Below are 18092 nucleotides of genomic sequence, written 5' to 3' on the forward strand. Positions count from 1 at the left end.
GTTTTGTGATACTTTCTTTGGTCGAAGTGGAGTCGTAGAACAGAATGTGATGGCATACTAAATTTGTAGTCATGTGATACAATAGTACACTAAATTTGCATTTTTACGATACAATTCCTTAAATATCTAGTTTTGTTATAGTTTTGCCAATTTATATGTAGTTTTATGAAATTTACTCCTTTTATATTACAAGCGTACTCTCTTCAACCCTCTTTCTCTTCTTCTGTTATCCATGGCGGCTCTCTGCCCTGGTTTGAAACTAGACACCTACCATACTATATTATCCATTTCTCTTTTTCACCTCTAGGTCTAGAGTGCCACAAGTTACCATCTATATGTTCTATCTTGTAAAACACCATTTTTTTCTACCAAGTGTCAGAAACCTAAGTACTTTGGCAATGCACCATGGACCAGTCTCTCTCTCTCTCTCTCTCTCTCTCTCTCTCTCTCTCTCTCTCTCTCTCTCTCTCTCTCTCTCGGCTTCGGATGCTGCCATCAACACCTTCATGCCACCTTGCCACACCTTGTGTGACTTTAGATCCTCTGACTTTGCTCTTTTGAAGTTATGGCATGCAGTCGCTCGGATCCACTGTCCATTGCATCCAACGGTCCCCTATCTCTCCTCAACTTTTGTGAGAAATCATCCTCATTTCATCGTCTTAGTTCAACTAGCCGAGGACACCAATAGCTACAGCTTGCGATGTGGAACTAGCTTGTGTGGGTACCGACGGACATGCCCAACTAGAGTACGGCCGTTGGCGAGAGCCATATTGCAGCGGCGCTCCATTTGCACGGATGGTTGCACTGGCGACGGACCAAGGGAGAATTGACGCATGCCACAGACGAATGAGGGTTATGGGATGCTCACCACACGTTCGGTTGGTCAGGAGAAGCACTAGGACTGTGGCTCAACGTGTGACTGAATCAATACTTGCTAGAGTTAGGGAAGACGATGCGTGAAAGCTTGATTTGATCGAGCAGAGCACAAGCAGCAGTCATGGAGGCCGAGGTGTCGCTGCTTGAGATGATGGACGACCTCTTAGGAGAGATCCTCCTCCGCCTCCCTCTAGACAAGCCTACATGCCTTGCGAGGGCAATATGACGCGGTGGGGATGAAGTTGGCTACGGAACACTTGTTGCGGAAGAAGCCAAGCACGAGAGGTGTCTGATGAAACCTGCGGTAGCGGTGGGGGGTGGTGGCATTGGTGAGGAGGCGGTGCCAGGGCTTGCAGATGAGGGCGGCACTAGGGCTCGCAGTCGAGGCAACGAAAACTAGGGAGAGATAAGGAACCGTTGGATGCAATGGACAACGGATCTAGATAAATGCATGACTTCAAAAAGACGAAGTCACCCCATCCAAATTCTATGTTTAGAACTTTGAGAAACTTTAGTATTCTGGTAAATGAATTGAACCCTAACTCGTTGCAACCGGTGAATATCATATCACCAGAGAAGAACACCGTAGAAAGGTAGAGACCATATTCATGCTCAATTTCTAGCTACAACAAGATTACCATACTTTTAGTAGAAACCACTTAAAGCCGCGGAAAATTTCTCATACATCTCGGCGATATGTTCTCTCGCAAAATAAAAATAATAATTCGGCGACATGTACAATGATTCTGGTATCTATACAGCAATTTATAATTTTCTGAACAAGAGGCACCTATCTGTACTCTAGGAAATTTTAAAACGGAGATTAGGTAACGAATAACAACCCCCTCCCCCCGGGTCATCAAGAATTCATTTGACAGGTCGATTCTGATCTGAGCGCCCTTCCTGGCGCGCACGTTGAGGCGCTTCTGCCCTCCCTTAACGGCTTTAACTAATTCCTCCTCCCCTCCAGGTAACGTGACCTCCCACCCTCTCCTCTCAATTCTCAAATCCGCCCCGAATTCCCAATCACCACCTCGTCCCCCAGCCCGATCGCATTCGAGGTCTCCCACTCCGCCCTCGGCCCCGTCCAGAATAAGTGCGACGGTTTCTGTGCCCCAGGTTTTGTGGTTCTTGGAGGAATTCGATCCGATTTGGCCAATGCCCTTGCTGTTTCTTGGAGAGGCCGCTGAGATTGGGATCCATGCCGCGTTAGCTGAATAGGGCATCGAGAGTCGCCGTCATTGTCCGAGGGATTCCGGTTTCTTGCGCGGGGATTTTGTTGGGGCTGGAAAAAAGAATTCTTTGATCGGATTGGCCAAAGTTCTTGGTTGATCCGTTGGAAAGGTCTCCGCTTTGTGCTCTAGAAGCCGTTTCTTTGCGTTTCTTTCCTTGTGCCAGATCCATCTCCGCCCAATTCTTTTGAGAATTGGCGAATTGGGGGTGAGGGTCTGAGGGATTTGGCGTGCGAAGTTCGGATGGAGGTGCACGCAGAGGTAGATGGCTCCGGCGTCCCCCTGGCCGTGCTCCTGAAGCGGGAGCTGTGCAACCAGATGGTGGAGAAGCCGGACATCCTGTTCGGGGAGGCCAACAAGAGCAAGAAAGGGGAGGACTTCACGCTCCTCATGGCCAAGTGCCACCGCAGCCCGGGCGAGGGCAGCAGCGGCGAGAATGCAAGCGACGACGACGCCATCTCGGTGTTTGCGGTAATGATTTACTGGTTGTGTTCTTATTTCTGTTTTGTGTTCAATGCATTGATTTGCCATTTTGGTCCCATGTACAGTTTGCCGCATAATTGTTGGGTAATTGGTCATGTGGTTGGACTAAAAGTCTTGTAGGAATCTCAGGTTATCGTAAGACATAACTAGGGCTCCCATTGATGCTTCTTGGCCTGGACTTTGTAGTCGTTTCATCATTCACAGCTTTGAATGTGTTAATGTAAAAACACCATTTCTTGACCTTGTCTAATTGTTTTTTGTTAAGCTTTAGTGTTTGTCCATAATGAAACTTTGTGCTTACTTTGGTGCCTTAGTTTGCTGTTTGTCTTTTGCATAGAGTAACATGATTGATAGGCCTGATTTTGCGGAGTGTTTGCATCAAGGCACATGAGGACATATGTCAGCTAATATTTTACTGGTCTTAATTGTCTTGATTCTATCATTTCGGTGGTCAGAAGACCACTGGTCTAGTAATATTCAAATGGAGTCTTATCGTTTTAGATCCTTCAGCCTTCCAGCAGTTGGCAATATGAATTGGTCCTAAAAAAATTCGTGTATCAACTCAACATGGTTTTCCGACACAAAATATAGCAGTTTAAATTTATAAGTCAAACCATAATGGAATATTCCTGTTATAATTCAGTGTTAAACTAGGAGTTGAGACGATTTCGTTTTCTGGTTTCTTTCCTCCAGGTTTTTGATGGCCACAATGGATCTGCTGCTGCCATATACACCCGGGAGAATCTATTAAACAATGTGTTGGCTGCTATTCCTCCAAATCTTACAAGTGAGGAGTGGACAGCTGCATTGCCAAGGGCACTAGTTGCAGGTTTTGTAAAAACAGATAAAGACTTCCAAACAAAAGGTATTATTCTTTCATTAATCTGATAAGCTCTAGTAAGGTGATTTATGCAAACATAATCTCTATTCCTCTTTTGTTTGGACAAATAGGATGTCAGCTGTGCATTTTTTTAGCCATCGTAAAGTAAAGTAATTCTCAATGGAAAGACAATCTTTACAAAGTGTACGGCATTTCTGTTTACTGAATCGCATGGTTTAGCTGCTTATATAGCTTGGAATCCTCAGTACTGTTGCACTGGAGTATAAACTGACTGTTACAATGCTTTCAGCGGCACGTTCAGGGACCACTGTGACTTTTGTTATCATAGACGGATGGGTTGTCACTGTAGCATCAGTTGGTGATTCACGCTGTATTCTAGAGTCTGCTGAAGGTTCAGTATATTTTTTGTCAGCTGATCACCGCCTGGATGCTAATGAAGAGGAGTATGTTCATATGTCCCAGCTTAGTTTTATACCTACAATATCCTCAGACTTATGGTTAACCTAAGGTCAATATCTGCAGGGTGGAGCGTGTAACAGCAAGCGGTGGTGAAGTTGGGAGAATAAATATTGCTGGGGGTGCTGGGGTATGTAGTTTTTCTTTATGTATGTTGGTCAGTTACCAAGTTGGTCATTCAGTTCATCCCCCCACCCCAAGTGTACAATACTGTATTCATGTGAGTGAACATATGCTATTTTAAGGACAATTTTGAAATCACTTTTTTCCTCTGCAATCATTATTTAGATTGGTCCACTCAGATGCTGGCCTGGCGGATTGTGTCTATCAAGGTCAATTGGCGATATCGACGTTGGGGAATTTATAGTTCCTGTCCCACATGTGAAGCAAGTAAAGGTGAGGAATCTATATGAGCTATTTATATCTGTGCAATGGTGGAAGAGATTCTGTCATGTTATTAGATAAGAGCTGACACCAATCATAAAGATCAATGGTATCCAATAAAATAGATCTGAGGTTTGATGGGAAAAAATTGCAGTTGTCCAATGCCGGAGGGCGGCTTGTTATTGCCAGCGATGGTGTCTGGGATGCGCTGCGCTTTCAAGAAGCTCTAAACTACACCAGGGGGCTGCCAGCTGAAGCTGCTGCTAATCGCATTGTTAAGGTATCAATATCTGTTTGCATTCTAGGTGTATCCCGCATTGAGAGTGCATGTTTTATGATTTTATCTATGCTCACGAGTCATGATTTTGCTATATAGGAAGCTGTGACTTCAAAGGGACTACGAGATGATACTACCTGCATAGTAGTTGACATACTACCTCCAGAAAAGTTAAGCCCTCCATTAAAGAGGCATGGGAAAGGAGGCATCATAGCTTTGTTCCGTCGGAGGCCCTCTGATGAAATGTCTGAAGATCAGATGGACAGAGGATGTTTAGAACCTGATGTCGTGGAGGAAATATACGAGGAGGGTTCTGCAATGCTTGCTCGAAGGTCAGCTATTCTTTTTTTGCGCTGTATACATTGGATACTTAGTAATTAAAGGATATGTTGTGGGAGCTGCATCAGTCTACATGCATCTGAACTGGAATATCTACAATAGATGCATTTATCACCATTAAGATTTGAACAGAAACTATACATATGCACGTGAAATTCAGCCTAAACCCTTTTAATTGATCCACAGGTTGAATATAAATTACCCAGCAGGAAATATGTTTAAGCTGCATGACTGTGCAGTCTGCCAATTGGGGATGAAACCCGGTGAGGGCATCTCTGTTCGTGGTAACATGCCAAAGCATTCAAGAGTTGACCCCTGGGGTGGTCCTTTTCTATGTTTCTCCTGTCAAGTGAAAAAGGAGGCCATGGAAGGGAAGCTGCATTCGAGAAGTACGAATGTCTTTACCTAGAAGCTATAACTTTATTTTTACACTGGATAATAAATGTGCTGAATCCTGACTTACTCTTTATTTCCAGATTCTCAATCCGCTGCCGAACCTGTGCCCAAGTAGCCCTCCCCTACAAGTTTTCTATACATTGGTTTATACACACTAACTCTCACTAACGACAACTCTAGCAAATAAAGTAGACCCGTCAATGTCATCTTATTCATCAATCAACGGTAGACAGATTCAGGAATTTTCACTGCTACATTCCTATCAAACTGGAATATCAAAATGGCCGTCAATACAGATGATAGAGATTTATGGTGTTATTTATATGAAGCACCACAATTATTGTGTAGAAGGTTCAAGTCTGATCTCAGACTATGCTTATCAAGTTTATCTATTTGGGGAGACCACAACTGACCTCTAGGTTCAAATGAACCGGTAGCCTGAAGGTGTGCTGCCTTCTGCCATTGATTATCAAGTCTGCATGACTTGGTCCTTTTGTGAATACCAGTCATTGAGCACCATTTAGTCCAAATGTAGTTTTTTTTTCTCAGGTCATGCTGTGTGATGAGTGGTCATAAAGACTAAGCTTTTCCCAGCGTCACAGTCACATGTGATGCTTTCTCCCTTGTTCATTGTCTCGCCATGAGCATTTTCCTTTCCTTTTTTTATTCTTTGCCATGTGTATAGCCATGAGGTCCATCACGTCCACTAACATTATTCTTTCTATTTGCACCACAGTTCTACAGTTGTACAATTGTACTCACAATTTCTAACAAACATTTATTCCTTTTTCCTGGAAGTTTTGCTTCCTATTGTACTTGAAATGTTACTGAATTTGAATATAATTCTAAGGTTTCTGATTGTAATTTGGTACTTGTCAATCTTGTCCTGGAAAAGAAAAGAGGAAACTTTCCGAAATTCCTTGTGTATATTTTTTTAACTAAGTAACTGTAATCTGTAAGCAAATTTACTTCTAGTAAGAATAGACATGCTCCCAAAAATAGAAAGAAAGAAAGAAAGAAGCACTTGAGAATTCAATAGGTAATGCGAATTATATTGAAGCACAAGTACAAAGAAGCTTTGGTTATATCTTCCAGTCATAATATTTAATCAAAATATTAGCACGGGAACACTGATAACTGCATCACCTCCTCTTGCATATCAAGTTCAAGCTATGGTATAAAAGTTAAAAGATAGTACTTTACAAGCTCACTTCTAATTCACTAGTGCAAGGATGAGTTCATTGAACTGCCAGGCAGTAATTATGATGCCTAGTACTTTTCTGGCCAAGGCAACATGATTATAAATATCGGAGTCATCTGTGTAGCCATTCTTATCCTTGTGTAGGGATCGATAACGTCCTAAGAAGGGGTGAATTAGGACACTTAGAACTATCTCAGCTTCAAAAACAACATAAGATAAACTTATATCAATTTCTATCTAAATGTATTCTAAATTTATCTAGTATATTTACTCTACCGATCAAAGCGTTTGTAACATATCTAAGAAGATAAATTGCAAGAATGTAAATGCGAAAACGTAAATAAGGTAGAGAGAGCAAACTCGGTATAAGGATTATTTTTTTTTTTGGTATCGATGGCATGAATGCCACCCCTAGTCCACGTTGAAGCTCTACAAAGGATATGCTCACGGTCGGTACCCAGTCACGGCCTTTGAGCTACCAAATCACAAAGACAAGGCCTCCACCTGGATGAGCCACCAAGTCAAAGTCTCACCACTAGCCTCTCTTCTAGTTCCTCGCCGCCGTGATCACTTTGGAGCTTAAGCCATAAAGGCAAGGATCTCCTCGTCCCCGCACAATCGTCTTGCTATCACTCCACACCAAGTCAGAGGGTCAACAAACTTGTCAACGAGTCACCAAGACTCTAAGATATCAGTGTACCAAGAGGTACACTGTTGGATCACTCATTGATCCACTCTCTAAGCAGCAATCACCTAGCAACTCACTCTCTAGGTCTATAAACACTAATCACTCACTAATCTTGTGCTTAATCGTCTTTGATGATAACTTTAAGCACTTTGGTGGTTTAGATGTCTTCTCAGGTGTACATGAACTTCTTTGGACTCTAGCGCCCTCAAATGATTGAGTGGAGGAGTATTTGTAGCCTCAAACTCGCGCACTAGCCGTTAACCTAACGACTCTAAAAAGATGTTAACATCGGATAATCTGGTGAGAATAGTAGTACTAACACCGGATCATCCGGTGAGTACTTTCTTAGAAACTAGCCGTTGAAACCCCACTCAAGCCTCTATGAACACCGGATACTCCGGTGTATAATTCATCTTTATCACCGAACTTTCCGGTGAGTATACCTTAGCCATCCGAGCTAACATTTTCTCTATGTAAATTGCTCTGGTGACTTCTCCGTAACTTATCATATCATCACCGGACTATACGGTAAGGTCACTGCATTCTTCCATTTGTCAACAATGCTCTGGTGTATTCCTCCGGTGTGTTCAAATCAATCACCAGACTATCCGGTAAGATCTTCTACGTCTTTTTCATCTTTACGCCGTTTATTGTCCGGTGTATTATCCGGTGTATTGTCCGGTGTTGTCTTGCTTCGTCACCGGACTATCCGACGAGGCTTTCATGCCTCTGTCCCCATTTGACAGAGATGCTCCGGTGAGTGCAAATATCTGGAGCACTGGACCATCTTGTGTAGTTATTTCTGCTGAGACTTTTTTTCAATTCAACTAAACTTTATCCTAACTTCGGTGACTTTTTCATGTATTGCATCCATAAGACCTATTAAAATATATTCTTGATAAACATGTTAGTCTCAATGACTATGTTGTTATTAATCACCAAATCACAATCATGACCTAATATGACTATTTTCGCTACACCTTGTCACCTAATGAAGAGCCCATATACTCTGCCACCATGAGCTAAACGATGCATCGGCCTCAAATGTGACCAACTGCCCATCCTTGTTGAGCCACGCCTTGAATTCGTGAGATGTCATGCCATGGTGGCTTCTTTAGTCTTATTTGGTTTAGATTGAAGCTTTATTATGGTTCCCTCTTTTATATGGGCTTGGCTCATCTATCAAGTGAAAGAAAAGCTATGTTATTGGTTACATATAGTCATATATTCCTGTCTACCTTGAGAAAAAACTTCCTCAAATTTATTCGAGGTTTATGATTTGTTCCTTTAACATCATATCCATCAAATGCTTTGCTTTTAACTTAAGTTCCATAATGATCATTGTGTTCTGGTGTTCTTTTTGCACTGTGTAATGATTGGTATTTCTCTGTGGATCCTTGCTAAGAATGGAATCACAGAAAGTCTGTTGATGCTTGCTAGATAAACATCAAATTTGTCGAGTAGCCTTTATTGCTGTATCATATAGTTTCTAGTTAAGCTGTGTGCATCAGAACACTGAATTGCTAACCATGGTTTTCCCCCCTTCTTCTTTTCTGTAAGTCGTAACAATTGGTGTTTGTTTCATTATCGCTTGGTTTGTTCTCTCTCAGTTGATTCTACTCCTGGTGCCACCGTTTTGGCAGGGAATGATATTCTGAGAATCAGTTTTCAGAAAACCTGCTGTAATATTCTGTCACATTATTGTAGAAAAAATTCACAATCTTCTGGATCTTGACTGAGTCCCGCCACTTGCTATCAAAAGCCAGGTCTAACATGACTTAGGATGACCCGAACTAGTTTGGAAATATACATTAAAATCGAAAAAACCTACCCGTCTGATATTCTTGCGTTGCAAATGATGAATCACCAATTCAGATTTCAATATGTTCTACCGTTGGCAATTACACAAAACCCCTGCATTAATTAACCAAATTTGACAAAAGGGAGGAACAAATTGCCTCCGAGGTTTCCAAAGTAAACAAAAAATAATATGATTTGAAGCGGCAGGGAATATACCAAAGAAAGATTTAAGTATCAACATCTTTCCCAAAACATAATACGAAGACGTACAATCCGTAAAATGTCAAACAATTTACAGGGTTGAAAAACAAACTTATTCAACTTTACACCATTTACATTTTACAGAAGTACAGTAACATTGTCTGTACATGATCCATCTCTCTTATGTTTGTGTCTGAGCCTTTCTAGACAAAAGGGTGGACATCTGAGGGAAGAAGGACTTCTTTTTCCGTAACTTCTGGTCCGATACAAATTGATCCATACCACTAGGTGACATGTGCAACTTTGAATCTGCAAGAGATTCTTCATCTTCCTGGTATGAGCCCTTGTGCTCTACAAATGTCCTGGGTGGAGTGTTCGTAGGATTAACTGCATGTTTTGCAGCTTCATGGGCTTTCCGACGCTGCACGTGTTCAGCTCTCCATCTTCTCAGCTCCTGTTCAGCACCAAGTTTCCCCTCGTTTGCCCTGTTAGCCCTTCCCAGAGCGAATTCGAGAGCATCCTTCTTCTGGCCCATCTCCTTGGATGCTTCATGTAGTTTCTCTAGGCACTTTGATTCAGATTCTTTTGCCAACTCTATTTGCGCCAACGCTGCTGCCACCCTCTCATTTGCAAGCTCTTTGGCTTCATGAGCCCTCTTGCTAAGAGCATGATATTCACTTATAGGAAGTGTTACTCCCCTAGGAGAATCGCCAACACTTCTTGTTTCCTCAGTCTCTTGCAGTGCTTGAGCTGCCACCAGTGCTAGCCTCTCAGATGCTTTAGACACCTCTATTTCTTTCAAGACCGCACGTAACCTGGTATCTGCAGTTGTTGCAGCAGCCTTGGTTTGTTCAGCTTCTTCCTTGGCCTTTCTCAGTTCTTCTTGTGCCAAATGAGCTGCCATCTTGGCATCTTCTGCTTCCTGGGCTTCTTGCTGCAATATCCTTGGAAGGTCCACCATTTTATCCCGGGTCTCTGCTTCTTTCTTGTGCACCATTTCTATTTCTTGTTTCATGCTAGTGAGCTCAGCTTCTAGAGAAGAAACTGTGATGGATGCCATACCCTCCCTCTGCTGCAATGTAACAAGTGAAGCTTTCTCCTTATCAAGCTCTGACATGAGCGATTCTACAACAACTCTTATTAAGTTGGCTACCTCTTTTGCTTTTTCTATTTTCCCTTGAACCTCATCAAGCTCCTTTCTTGTCAAAGCTAGATCTTGCTTGATTGACCTACTAATTTCTTTTGCTTCGTCGGAACCTTGCTCCTGAACCACTCCAGCTTCTTCACTCAATTTGTTTTCCATATAGGCAGCTAGCTCACTTTGGAGGCTAAGCAACTTGCGCACACTTTCATCAACTTTGGATTCCACATCAGTTTTGGATAGAATTTGTTCATTGAGTTGGTGCAACTCCTCTTGTGCCTGCTGCAACTCTTTCTCCCAAGCAAGGCAATCCTGCTCCTTCGCCAAAGCTGCCCCAAGTCTGTGCTCTTCTGCTTCGTGGTGTGCAGCGTGGGCTAACTCGAGAATCTCTTTGGATGCAATAAGTTCTAAAGTAAGTTCCTCGACTTGCTTCTCGGTTTCCTTTGCAGCAGAAACAACTTCCTCAGCTCTTTTGATTGCAATATCCCTTTCAGTGGTTAAGACAGCATACTGTTCATGTGTTGATCTCAATTCCTCTTTTACCAACTTCAGTTCCTCAGCATACTGTTCATGTCTTTCTTTGGCAACTGTCAACTGTGTTTGGGCTATTACACTAGCTTCATCATCAATGCCCTGCTCCATTTCTTGTGCCCTAAGCTGGGCAAGTTCAGAATCTTGTTTTGCTTGGTCCACTTCAAGCTGTGCCCTGTCCAGCTTATGCTTCAGCTCCTCAACGAGTCTCTTAGTTCTCTCAAGCTCTTTGATTACGTGTGATTTGGCCACCTCAGAAGCTTCCCAATCTTCTTTGAACCGTGGAATCTCTTGCTGAACCTTTTCAAGTTCAAGTTGCATGATCCTGCGTCTCTGCATAAAACGAAAATTCCTTTGTGATGGTGTTCTACACGATGAAAACTGTGTTTGAACAACAGTTAAAAGGTTGGTACTGTTCCTCAAAAAGGAAAGAATTGTATCTGTTCAGGGATGGAAATGCATATAAAACAAGATCATCCATATGTCTGACCATGATCCATATGCGGTGTGAAAAAAAGAGACATTACCTCTAATGATTGAGTTCTGTAGGCTTTCCAATCAACAATGCCTCCAAACTTTGTGACAGCCTCTCTTACAGACTCAAACGGTGCAATAGAGTCAACAGATCCCTTTTCTGATTCTGCTTTCTTTGTTGGGGTGACAGAAATGTTCTGATGATCATTCATATGGTCTTTGGATTTCATTTCAGCTGTTAGCATAGTACCACCAGTTGAACCATTTTCAGATATATTTTTCACTTCAGTCATATTTGTTAAAGTAGCATGATATGCCTCTTCTTTCAATGAACTATCAAATGCCTGAGCTGGTCCTAAGTGGGAAGGCATTTCCAGTGATGAAATTACAGTGTGGGCTGTCGGGGACTCCAATCCCGCATGGTGCTCTGTAAAATTTCGTGGTAACTTTTCTTGGACTTCCAAGGATGAATCTGGACACTCAACAGAAACTGGTGCCGGATTTTCAGGATTCTGTATTCTTGTTTTATCATGACCATTGCTTTCATAAACTTCCATGGAAGCAGGAAAAATTGGTGGTAAAAATCCTTCTGTTGTTGATGAAGATTTATCAGCTAGTTTATTTCCCAGGATTAGTCAACTCCATGCCCAAAGCTTAGTGTCCACAAGATTTTTGTCCTAAAAAAATTTCAGACAAAAAATGGATCAGCTTATAGAACGTGAGCTGTATCATAATTACAATAAGCAGAATACGCTCATATCTGAAACCACCTTGTCATGACGGATACCTTTTTATTTTCAATACAATATAGGAAATGCAGGTATTGCATTTGTCACTACTTAAGAATCACCCCACTTTTCGTGTGTATATCATGCATCCATCCAAAAACGCCCTTGTCTGCAGTAAGCTGGAGACATACCACCGTAACAGCCAGCACAAGAGAACTATGATCTGTTCCTATATGCATGAATCATTGCCACCGACTGACATGAAGTCACGAACCTGCTTTTCATGTCTGCAATTATTCAGCAGCTATTCCACCTAAGCTTATTTTCATGTAGCTAAAACATATTTCCAACAAATTATAAGAAACAGTTTGGTACAAGCTTTTACTTTTGAAATTTAAAGCAAAGGAAAAACAGCATGATCAAACAAGATGATTGAGACTGGGCCAACTAGTTCAAGTTCCTGTTCTAACATCGTCTCAACTATGGAGTCTCAAATTAATTCTCTTCGCCGATTACCATGTATAGACGATGTAATCACATAACGGTGCCTATGAAACGAAACAAATCAAATTTTGCATAGGACGACATTAAACAGGAACTACTTAGCTGCTCCACCAACTGCAAACCCAGAAAGCTAAACCCACAAAAACTAAAACCAACCCAGCCTTCTCCAAGCTATCGATTTGATGATCCAAGAGAGTGCCACTAACTGGCCAAAATCCCCCAGGGAAAACCACAACCGAACCCTTCAAAAAGTTCGTATTCGGGCCGCACCGAACCCAAACCCAAGGCCATCGTCAAGCTCAACCAAACCAGCTTGCAGCCAAATTAAGCTCGAACTGCAGCGAAAGGGAGGAGCTTTACCGGGTCGCGAGCAGGGCGGGTTCCTTGCAGGCGAAGCGACCAGCTGGAGTCTTCTTTTTTTTTCTCCGCCGATTCGAGTCTCCGCTCCTAGCCCCGGCCGGCGACTGTTTCTTTCCCTCTCTGTTTCCGCCTTTTCCTTGGTGCTGTGCTGTGCTGTGCTGTGTGCGCGTGTTCTTGGAGGTGGAGTGGGTGCGTGTCTTCGTCGCTTTGTCGTTTGTGCTCGCGTCACCGCGCACTCCACGTCGGAGGCTCAGCTCAGGATTAGTGATAAGTAGCAGGGGATTAGGCTACGTGGCCTTTTTGTGAAACACCCTCTTCATTCATGATTTCTTCTAGGAGGCCCTACTATTGTTGAAACTATAATGCCGATATCTTAGTAGAAATCCCGAAATCACGAATTCAATCTCTATGACAATTTGCATGTTTTGTTTGAGAATGGAGTGTTTGGTTCGGCTTACGAAATATCGTGTCAAATGCATATTGTGCAACCACTTATCTGTTTTAGGATAGAAATTTTAAAAGTAGGGTATCTTTAGCATTAAAATTTTGTGAAACAAGAGTAAAAGTATATTATGAGTGTTCGGATGAATTATATTGTTTATATTTTAGATTAAAAATATATATTTAAATCACTATATTAACCTACAAACATTAAATCTAAAGTCTTGCCAAACAAGATCTTAGTAAGTGAAAATTGATTTGGATTTGGGGATCTCAACTCAAACTCAAACGATCCTATGTATACTCCTAAACATAAATCTATTTATCAGTTTGGCAAACATGAGACTTGTGTCGTATGAAAAAGGAACTCATTCCGGTCATAAATACATGTTGTTTTTAACAAGACGCGTCTCTAACGTATAGCTTTGAACACCATATTTTATTAGAATATATTTATAAGATTCATTGAATTAGTGACAGTATGAATATTTTTCTAAGAAAAATCTACACATATGATTTTAAGGATTCCAAATTAAATATTTTAAAAGTTATTATTAATCAATGTTTTAAAATTTTGACCAATTCTTTTCTAAAACAACGTGTATTTATGACTAGAGATAGTACGTTACCTTTGAGGTGCTTTGCTGCACTAGCATGTTGAGCTCAGTTGGCTTTCGTGGCAATATGGTAGTAGTAAAAAAGATAGCATCTCATACTAAAACCACAGTTATGGAATATGGAACGACAAATTTTAAGACTCACCCAACCATGCATTCAAATCATCGCTACTCTATAATCCAAAAAGGCAAATACTGTTCGATCCAATAGCCAATGTGGCATATGTTCAATTCCTTGCACTTAGTGTCCATTTAAAACTCGAGAATTTCCCCCGTTCACTCGACAATTTTATCGCTTTCTTCAAATACCTATGAAATACTACAGGACAATACGTGGAGATTTTCCCAATCTGCCGTGGAAGAAACGCAGAATTTCCAAGGGCGTGTTCAGTGTGTTTGTTTTTTTTTTTCTTTGGTATTTTTAATGTGTTTACTTTGCAGAAAGGCCAAGGGGTACGGGTGGTTTGGTGAGTGTGACGCCTCGCCAACGGAGTCGTCGGATTTGTTTGGACTTCGGAGGCCCCTGCGCTGCGTGCACATCGGCTCCCTGTCCCCCAGGGTCCAAACTATTTCTTTTTTGTTTTAGATTTATGTCATTATAAATATCACAGTTTTAAATATGTCACTACACTTTTAGTATTTTAAAAGATATCATTATAAATTTTCTAAAATTAGACTATGACATTACTTAATCTCCAATCACATTTCATATATATATATACGGGGCTAAGGGTCCAATTGCACACATATGCTCCATCCATTTTCAAGCCATATATTTGTGCCGAACAAGCTGGATGGGACAATATGTTTCCTTCTGAAAATATTCGGGATTTAAATCTTGAACCTCTCTATTCAAACAAGTCTCTAGTTTCTCATCAATCCATTAACAACCATCTTTGTTTGCAACTGTCATATTTCTTGGACAGGCTCATTATTGGAAAAGGAGGACAAGATGGATATACAAAAGGAAATGGGTCTTATTTTTCGAGAAGCTTCTAAGAGCATCTCTAATAATATAGTCAACCACTCCCTTCTAATGACACTAGTTACATCGATTTCTTCTAATTTATTATGATATAATGTGGTATTAAAAGTCTGTATATATCTTAGAATGTGCTATAGACTGATTGCATGTTAGTAGCTACTCTTTTTAGTTCAAAATAAGTATCGTTTTGAATTGTGTGTAGTAAATTGTTTCAAACTTTAGTTACAAATTACTTTTATGTATTGAGTTTAGATACTTGGGAATGACAGGAGCAGATTTTCTCAAAAATATATTTTTATAATAGTATACTTTTGCTATGTTTTAATAATATATTATAATAAAAAGTAGTAATCAAATTTGTATTTTGGGAACCATGTCAATATCAAAATGACACTTATTTTGAACGGGAGCGAATAGCTTTTCGCTCTCCTCGTATTAACTTTCCTCCACATAAACCAAAATATGATGTAAATATCTTTACAACTAGCTGATATGGATTGTTAAAGACCTAAGTGGTGACTAGTAGCCAAAGTTTTTACAAACCTTCAGATATTGGTATCTCATTGTAAATGAGAAGTTGACTTCGTGAACGTGTGTTTTGCTCTACAACCCTTGCTCGATTTCAATATCTCTTTTGCTGAATTCACTTTGCCATCTTTGTGTGTACTGTATTCTTGTTGTCCCTATAGTGCCATGTTTTGCTGACTTTTGTTGTTTTTTCTTATATAAAGACTTAGGTTCTTGTGTGACGCCTCGCCAACGAGTCGTCGGATTTGTTTGGACTTTGGAGGCCGCTGCGCTACGTGTACTCAAGCACATCGGCTCCCTGCTGCATCCCTAGTCCGTCCAAACTATTTCATTTTTTGTTTTAGATTTATGTTATTATAAATATCGTAGTTTTAAATATATCACTACACTTTTAGTATTTTAAAAAATATCATTATAAATCTTTTAAAATTAGATCATGACATTACCTTAATCTCCGATCACATTTTTTTTTCGTTTGGCACATTGCCGACGCGCCTCTCTGTGAGGACCGGCCGCCGTCACAACATGGCCGTCACAACATGTGTTTGAGATCGGAGATTTTGTCTATCTTAAGGTGTCGTCTCTCAAAGAGGTTCGACACTTTCAAGTTAGATAGCATCACGCTATGTTTGTCCATTTCAAATCATTGCTCGGCATAGAGAGATGGCCTATCAATTGGACTTGCCTCCATCCCTCTCCGCCGTGCAAAACGTCTTTCATGTCTCTCAATTGAAGAAATTTCTTTGAGTCCCAACCAAAGTCATTGAAGTTGCAAACCAAGAATTGCAGTTGGATCTCTCCTATTGCGAACATCCAATTCGTATTCTTGAGGAAGATGAATGGAAGACGCGGCACAAGTCAATTAAGTTTCTCAAGGTTCAGTGGAGTAATCACTCTGAAGGCGAAGCGACGTGGGAACGTGAGGATCCACTTCACGCCGATTATCCCGAGTTCTTCTCCAAATTGCGAGTGTTGCATTAGTTTCTATTCAGCATGTAAATTGTGCTATAGTAATATAGATGCCATGAAACGCCCTGCATGATGTTGAGATGCATTCACTTTTCAGTATATGAAAGTTCCATCGTTCCGCCCACACCACCTGTGGTTTAGTAGGAATCTTGTATTCCTATTTTTCTTATGTATGTACTCAATCACCATCAAGTCACCAAGTAGACCACCCTCACTTTTTCTCTCATGAATATAAATAGAAGTTGTAACTTTGTCATGTCAGTGAACTGAGATGAGAAAGGATGATGAGACCACCGTCACTCACATGACAGCGACCTTGTTATCTTGTAATATCCTTATTACAAGATTAACTTGTTTAGGTGAATATGACACTCAGAAACCTAGGACTTTTCCCGAGGTCTGAGAAATATGTCATGCAGCACTGTTGTATAATCTAGTGATGTCATTATCGTTCCAGTCCTGAAAACTCCTTTTTCCTCGCTCTCTTCCCCGCACTTCACCCGAATATCAGGACAAGATTCTTTTAGGGGGGGGGGGGCGAGTTTTGTGACAGCCCAAAGTCGTTAATCAGGTCATTAAGCATTAATGAGCATCATTAGCATTATGTTTATTATTTTGAGCAATTTTTTGCATGTGTTTTAAATTGAACTCAAATTGTTAAAGTAATATTAAGTAATGCTTTGTGAAGGAACTCATAATATTACTATACAACATAGGGTTGGAAATTTAGTCCATACCATATGAAGAATATAAATGAATTTCCTAAATTTTTGGGAATTATTTTGAAGGCATAAAAATTAGAGCAAGTTGGAAAATGATGCATTTTTGAAGAATTTTAATTGGAAATTGGCTCGGGCTATTGGGGTCAAACAAGTTTAAATGGATTTCCTGTGAATTTAGTTTCACACAAAATTTGTCCTAGGATTTTTAGACCTTGGGAAGATCAGTTTTTGAGTAGAGCAAAGGAGGGGGATATTTTTTCTTTGGCCGTCACTGTTCACCATGCCCCACATGTCATCCCTCTCTCTTTGCCTCTCACCTCCTCTCACTCGCCGAGCACTGCTCAGGGGCGGCCGCCGCTTTTGCTGACTTTGGTGACCGGCAAACGCAGCATGCCATCAAGTCACGCCTGAGCCTTCGAGAGGAAGCCTTGGCTACGCATCTTATCTCCTCCTACTCGACCCTCTCTCGTCTCTCTGCTTCACTCTCCCCCTCACTTCCCTCTCTTTCGCCACAGAGCATAGCACATGGCACCACACCATTGCCCGTTTTCCTCGTTGCAGAGCTCATCTCCACCCCAGAAAGGTCCCTCGGAGCCCATTGAAGGATAGCCCAAGGTCGTCCCTGGTGATTGACGCGTGAGCCCCTGCCTTCCTAGCCGAAATTCAGGTTTGCGTGGTGGTCTTCTACAACTCAGGCTGCCTCGAGCTGCCGTCGATTCTGTCGCCACAAGCCTCCTCCTTCTCTGGCCACGCCCGCATGACATGAACCCTATCGACCGGTTCACCGTGGCACGCTGTGGCTCCCACAACTAGCCCTCGGCCGTTTCCCCTTTGGATTCGTCGCCGACCCATCATGACGGCCGTTCTTCCTCAGATTTAGCGTCGAGCTCTGTGACTCCACTGCCGACCCCCTACTCT

The 18092-nt window shown here is 41.5% G+C and overlaps 2 protein-coding genes across 4 annotated transcripts; one reads left to right on the forward strand and one right to left on the reverse strand.

Annotated features, from left to right (window-relative positions):
* The first annotated feature begins 1734 nt into the window (after window positions 1–1734).
* Window positions 1735–6148, forward strand: LOC133912637 (probable protein phosphatase 2C 12). The gene is made up of 9 exons (XM_062355480.1): window positions 1735–2579; window positions 3285–3456; window positions 3722–3875; window positions 3955–4018; window positions 4177–4284; window positions 4427–4552; window positions 4649–4881; window positions 5075–5277; window positions 5365–6148. The coding sequence occupies exons 1-9, from the start codon at window positions 2352–2354 to the stop codon at window positions 5397–5399; spliced, it is 1323 nt and encodes a 440-aa protein (XP_062211464.1). The 5' UTR covers window positions 1735–2351; the 3' UTR covers window positions 5400–6148.
* Window positions 6149–9199: 3051 nt separating this feature from the next.
* On the reverse strand, window positions 9200–13101 carry LOC133912638 (protein WEAK CHLOROPLAST MOVEMENT UNDER BLUE LIGHT 1-like). Of its 3 annotated transcripts, none has more exons than XM_062355483.1 (4): window positions 12913–13101; window positions 12108–12322; window positions 11374–11997; window positions 9200–11179 (listed from the first exon to the last, which is right to left on the reverse strand). In XM_062355483.1, exons 3-4 carry the CDS (start codon window positions 11875–11877, stop codon window positions 9356–9358), a joined length of 2328 nt encoding a protein of 775 aa, XP_062211467.1. In that variant the 5' UTR covers window positions 11878–11997; window positions 12108–12322; window positions 12913–13101; the 3' UTR covers window positions 9200–9355. The 3 variants fall into 3 exon arrangements, with proteins under 3 accessions (XP_062211467.1, XP_062211466.1, XP_062211465.1); XM_062355482.1 differs by having other exon boundaries at window positions 12091–12322; XM_062355481.1 differs by lacking the exon at window positions 12108–12322 and having other exon boundaries at window positions 12913–13100.
* Between the last annotated feature and the right edge of the window lie 4991 nt (window positions 13102–18092).

Source organism: Phragmites australis, chromosome 3 (assembly GCF_958298935.1).
Source record: "Phragmites australis chromosome 3, lpPhrAust1.1, whole genome shotgun sequence".
Taxonomy (NCBI): domain Eukaryota; kingdom Viridiplantae; phylum Streptophyta; class Magnoliopsida; order Poales; family Poaceae; genus Phragmites; species Phragmites australis.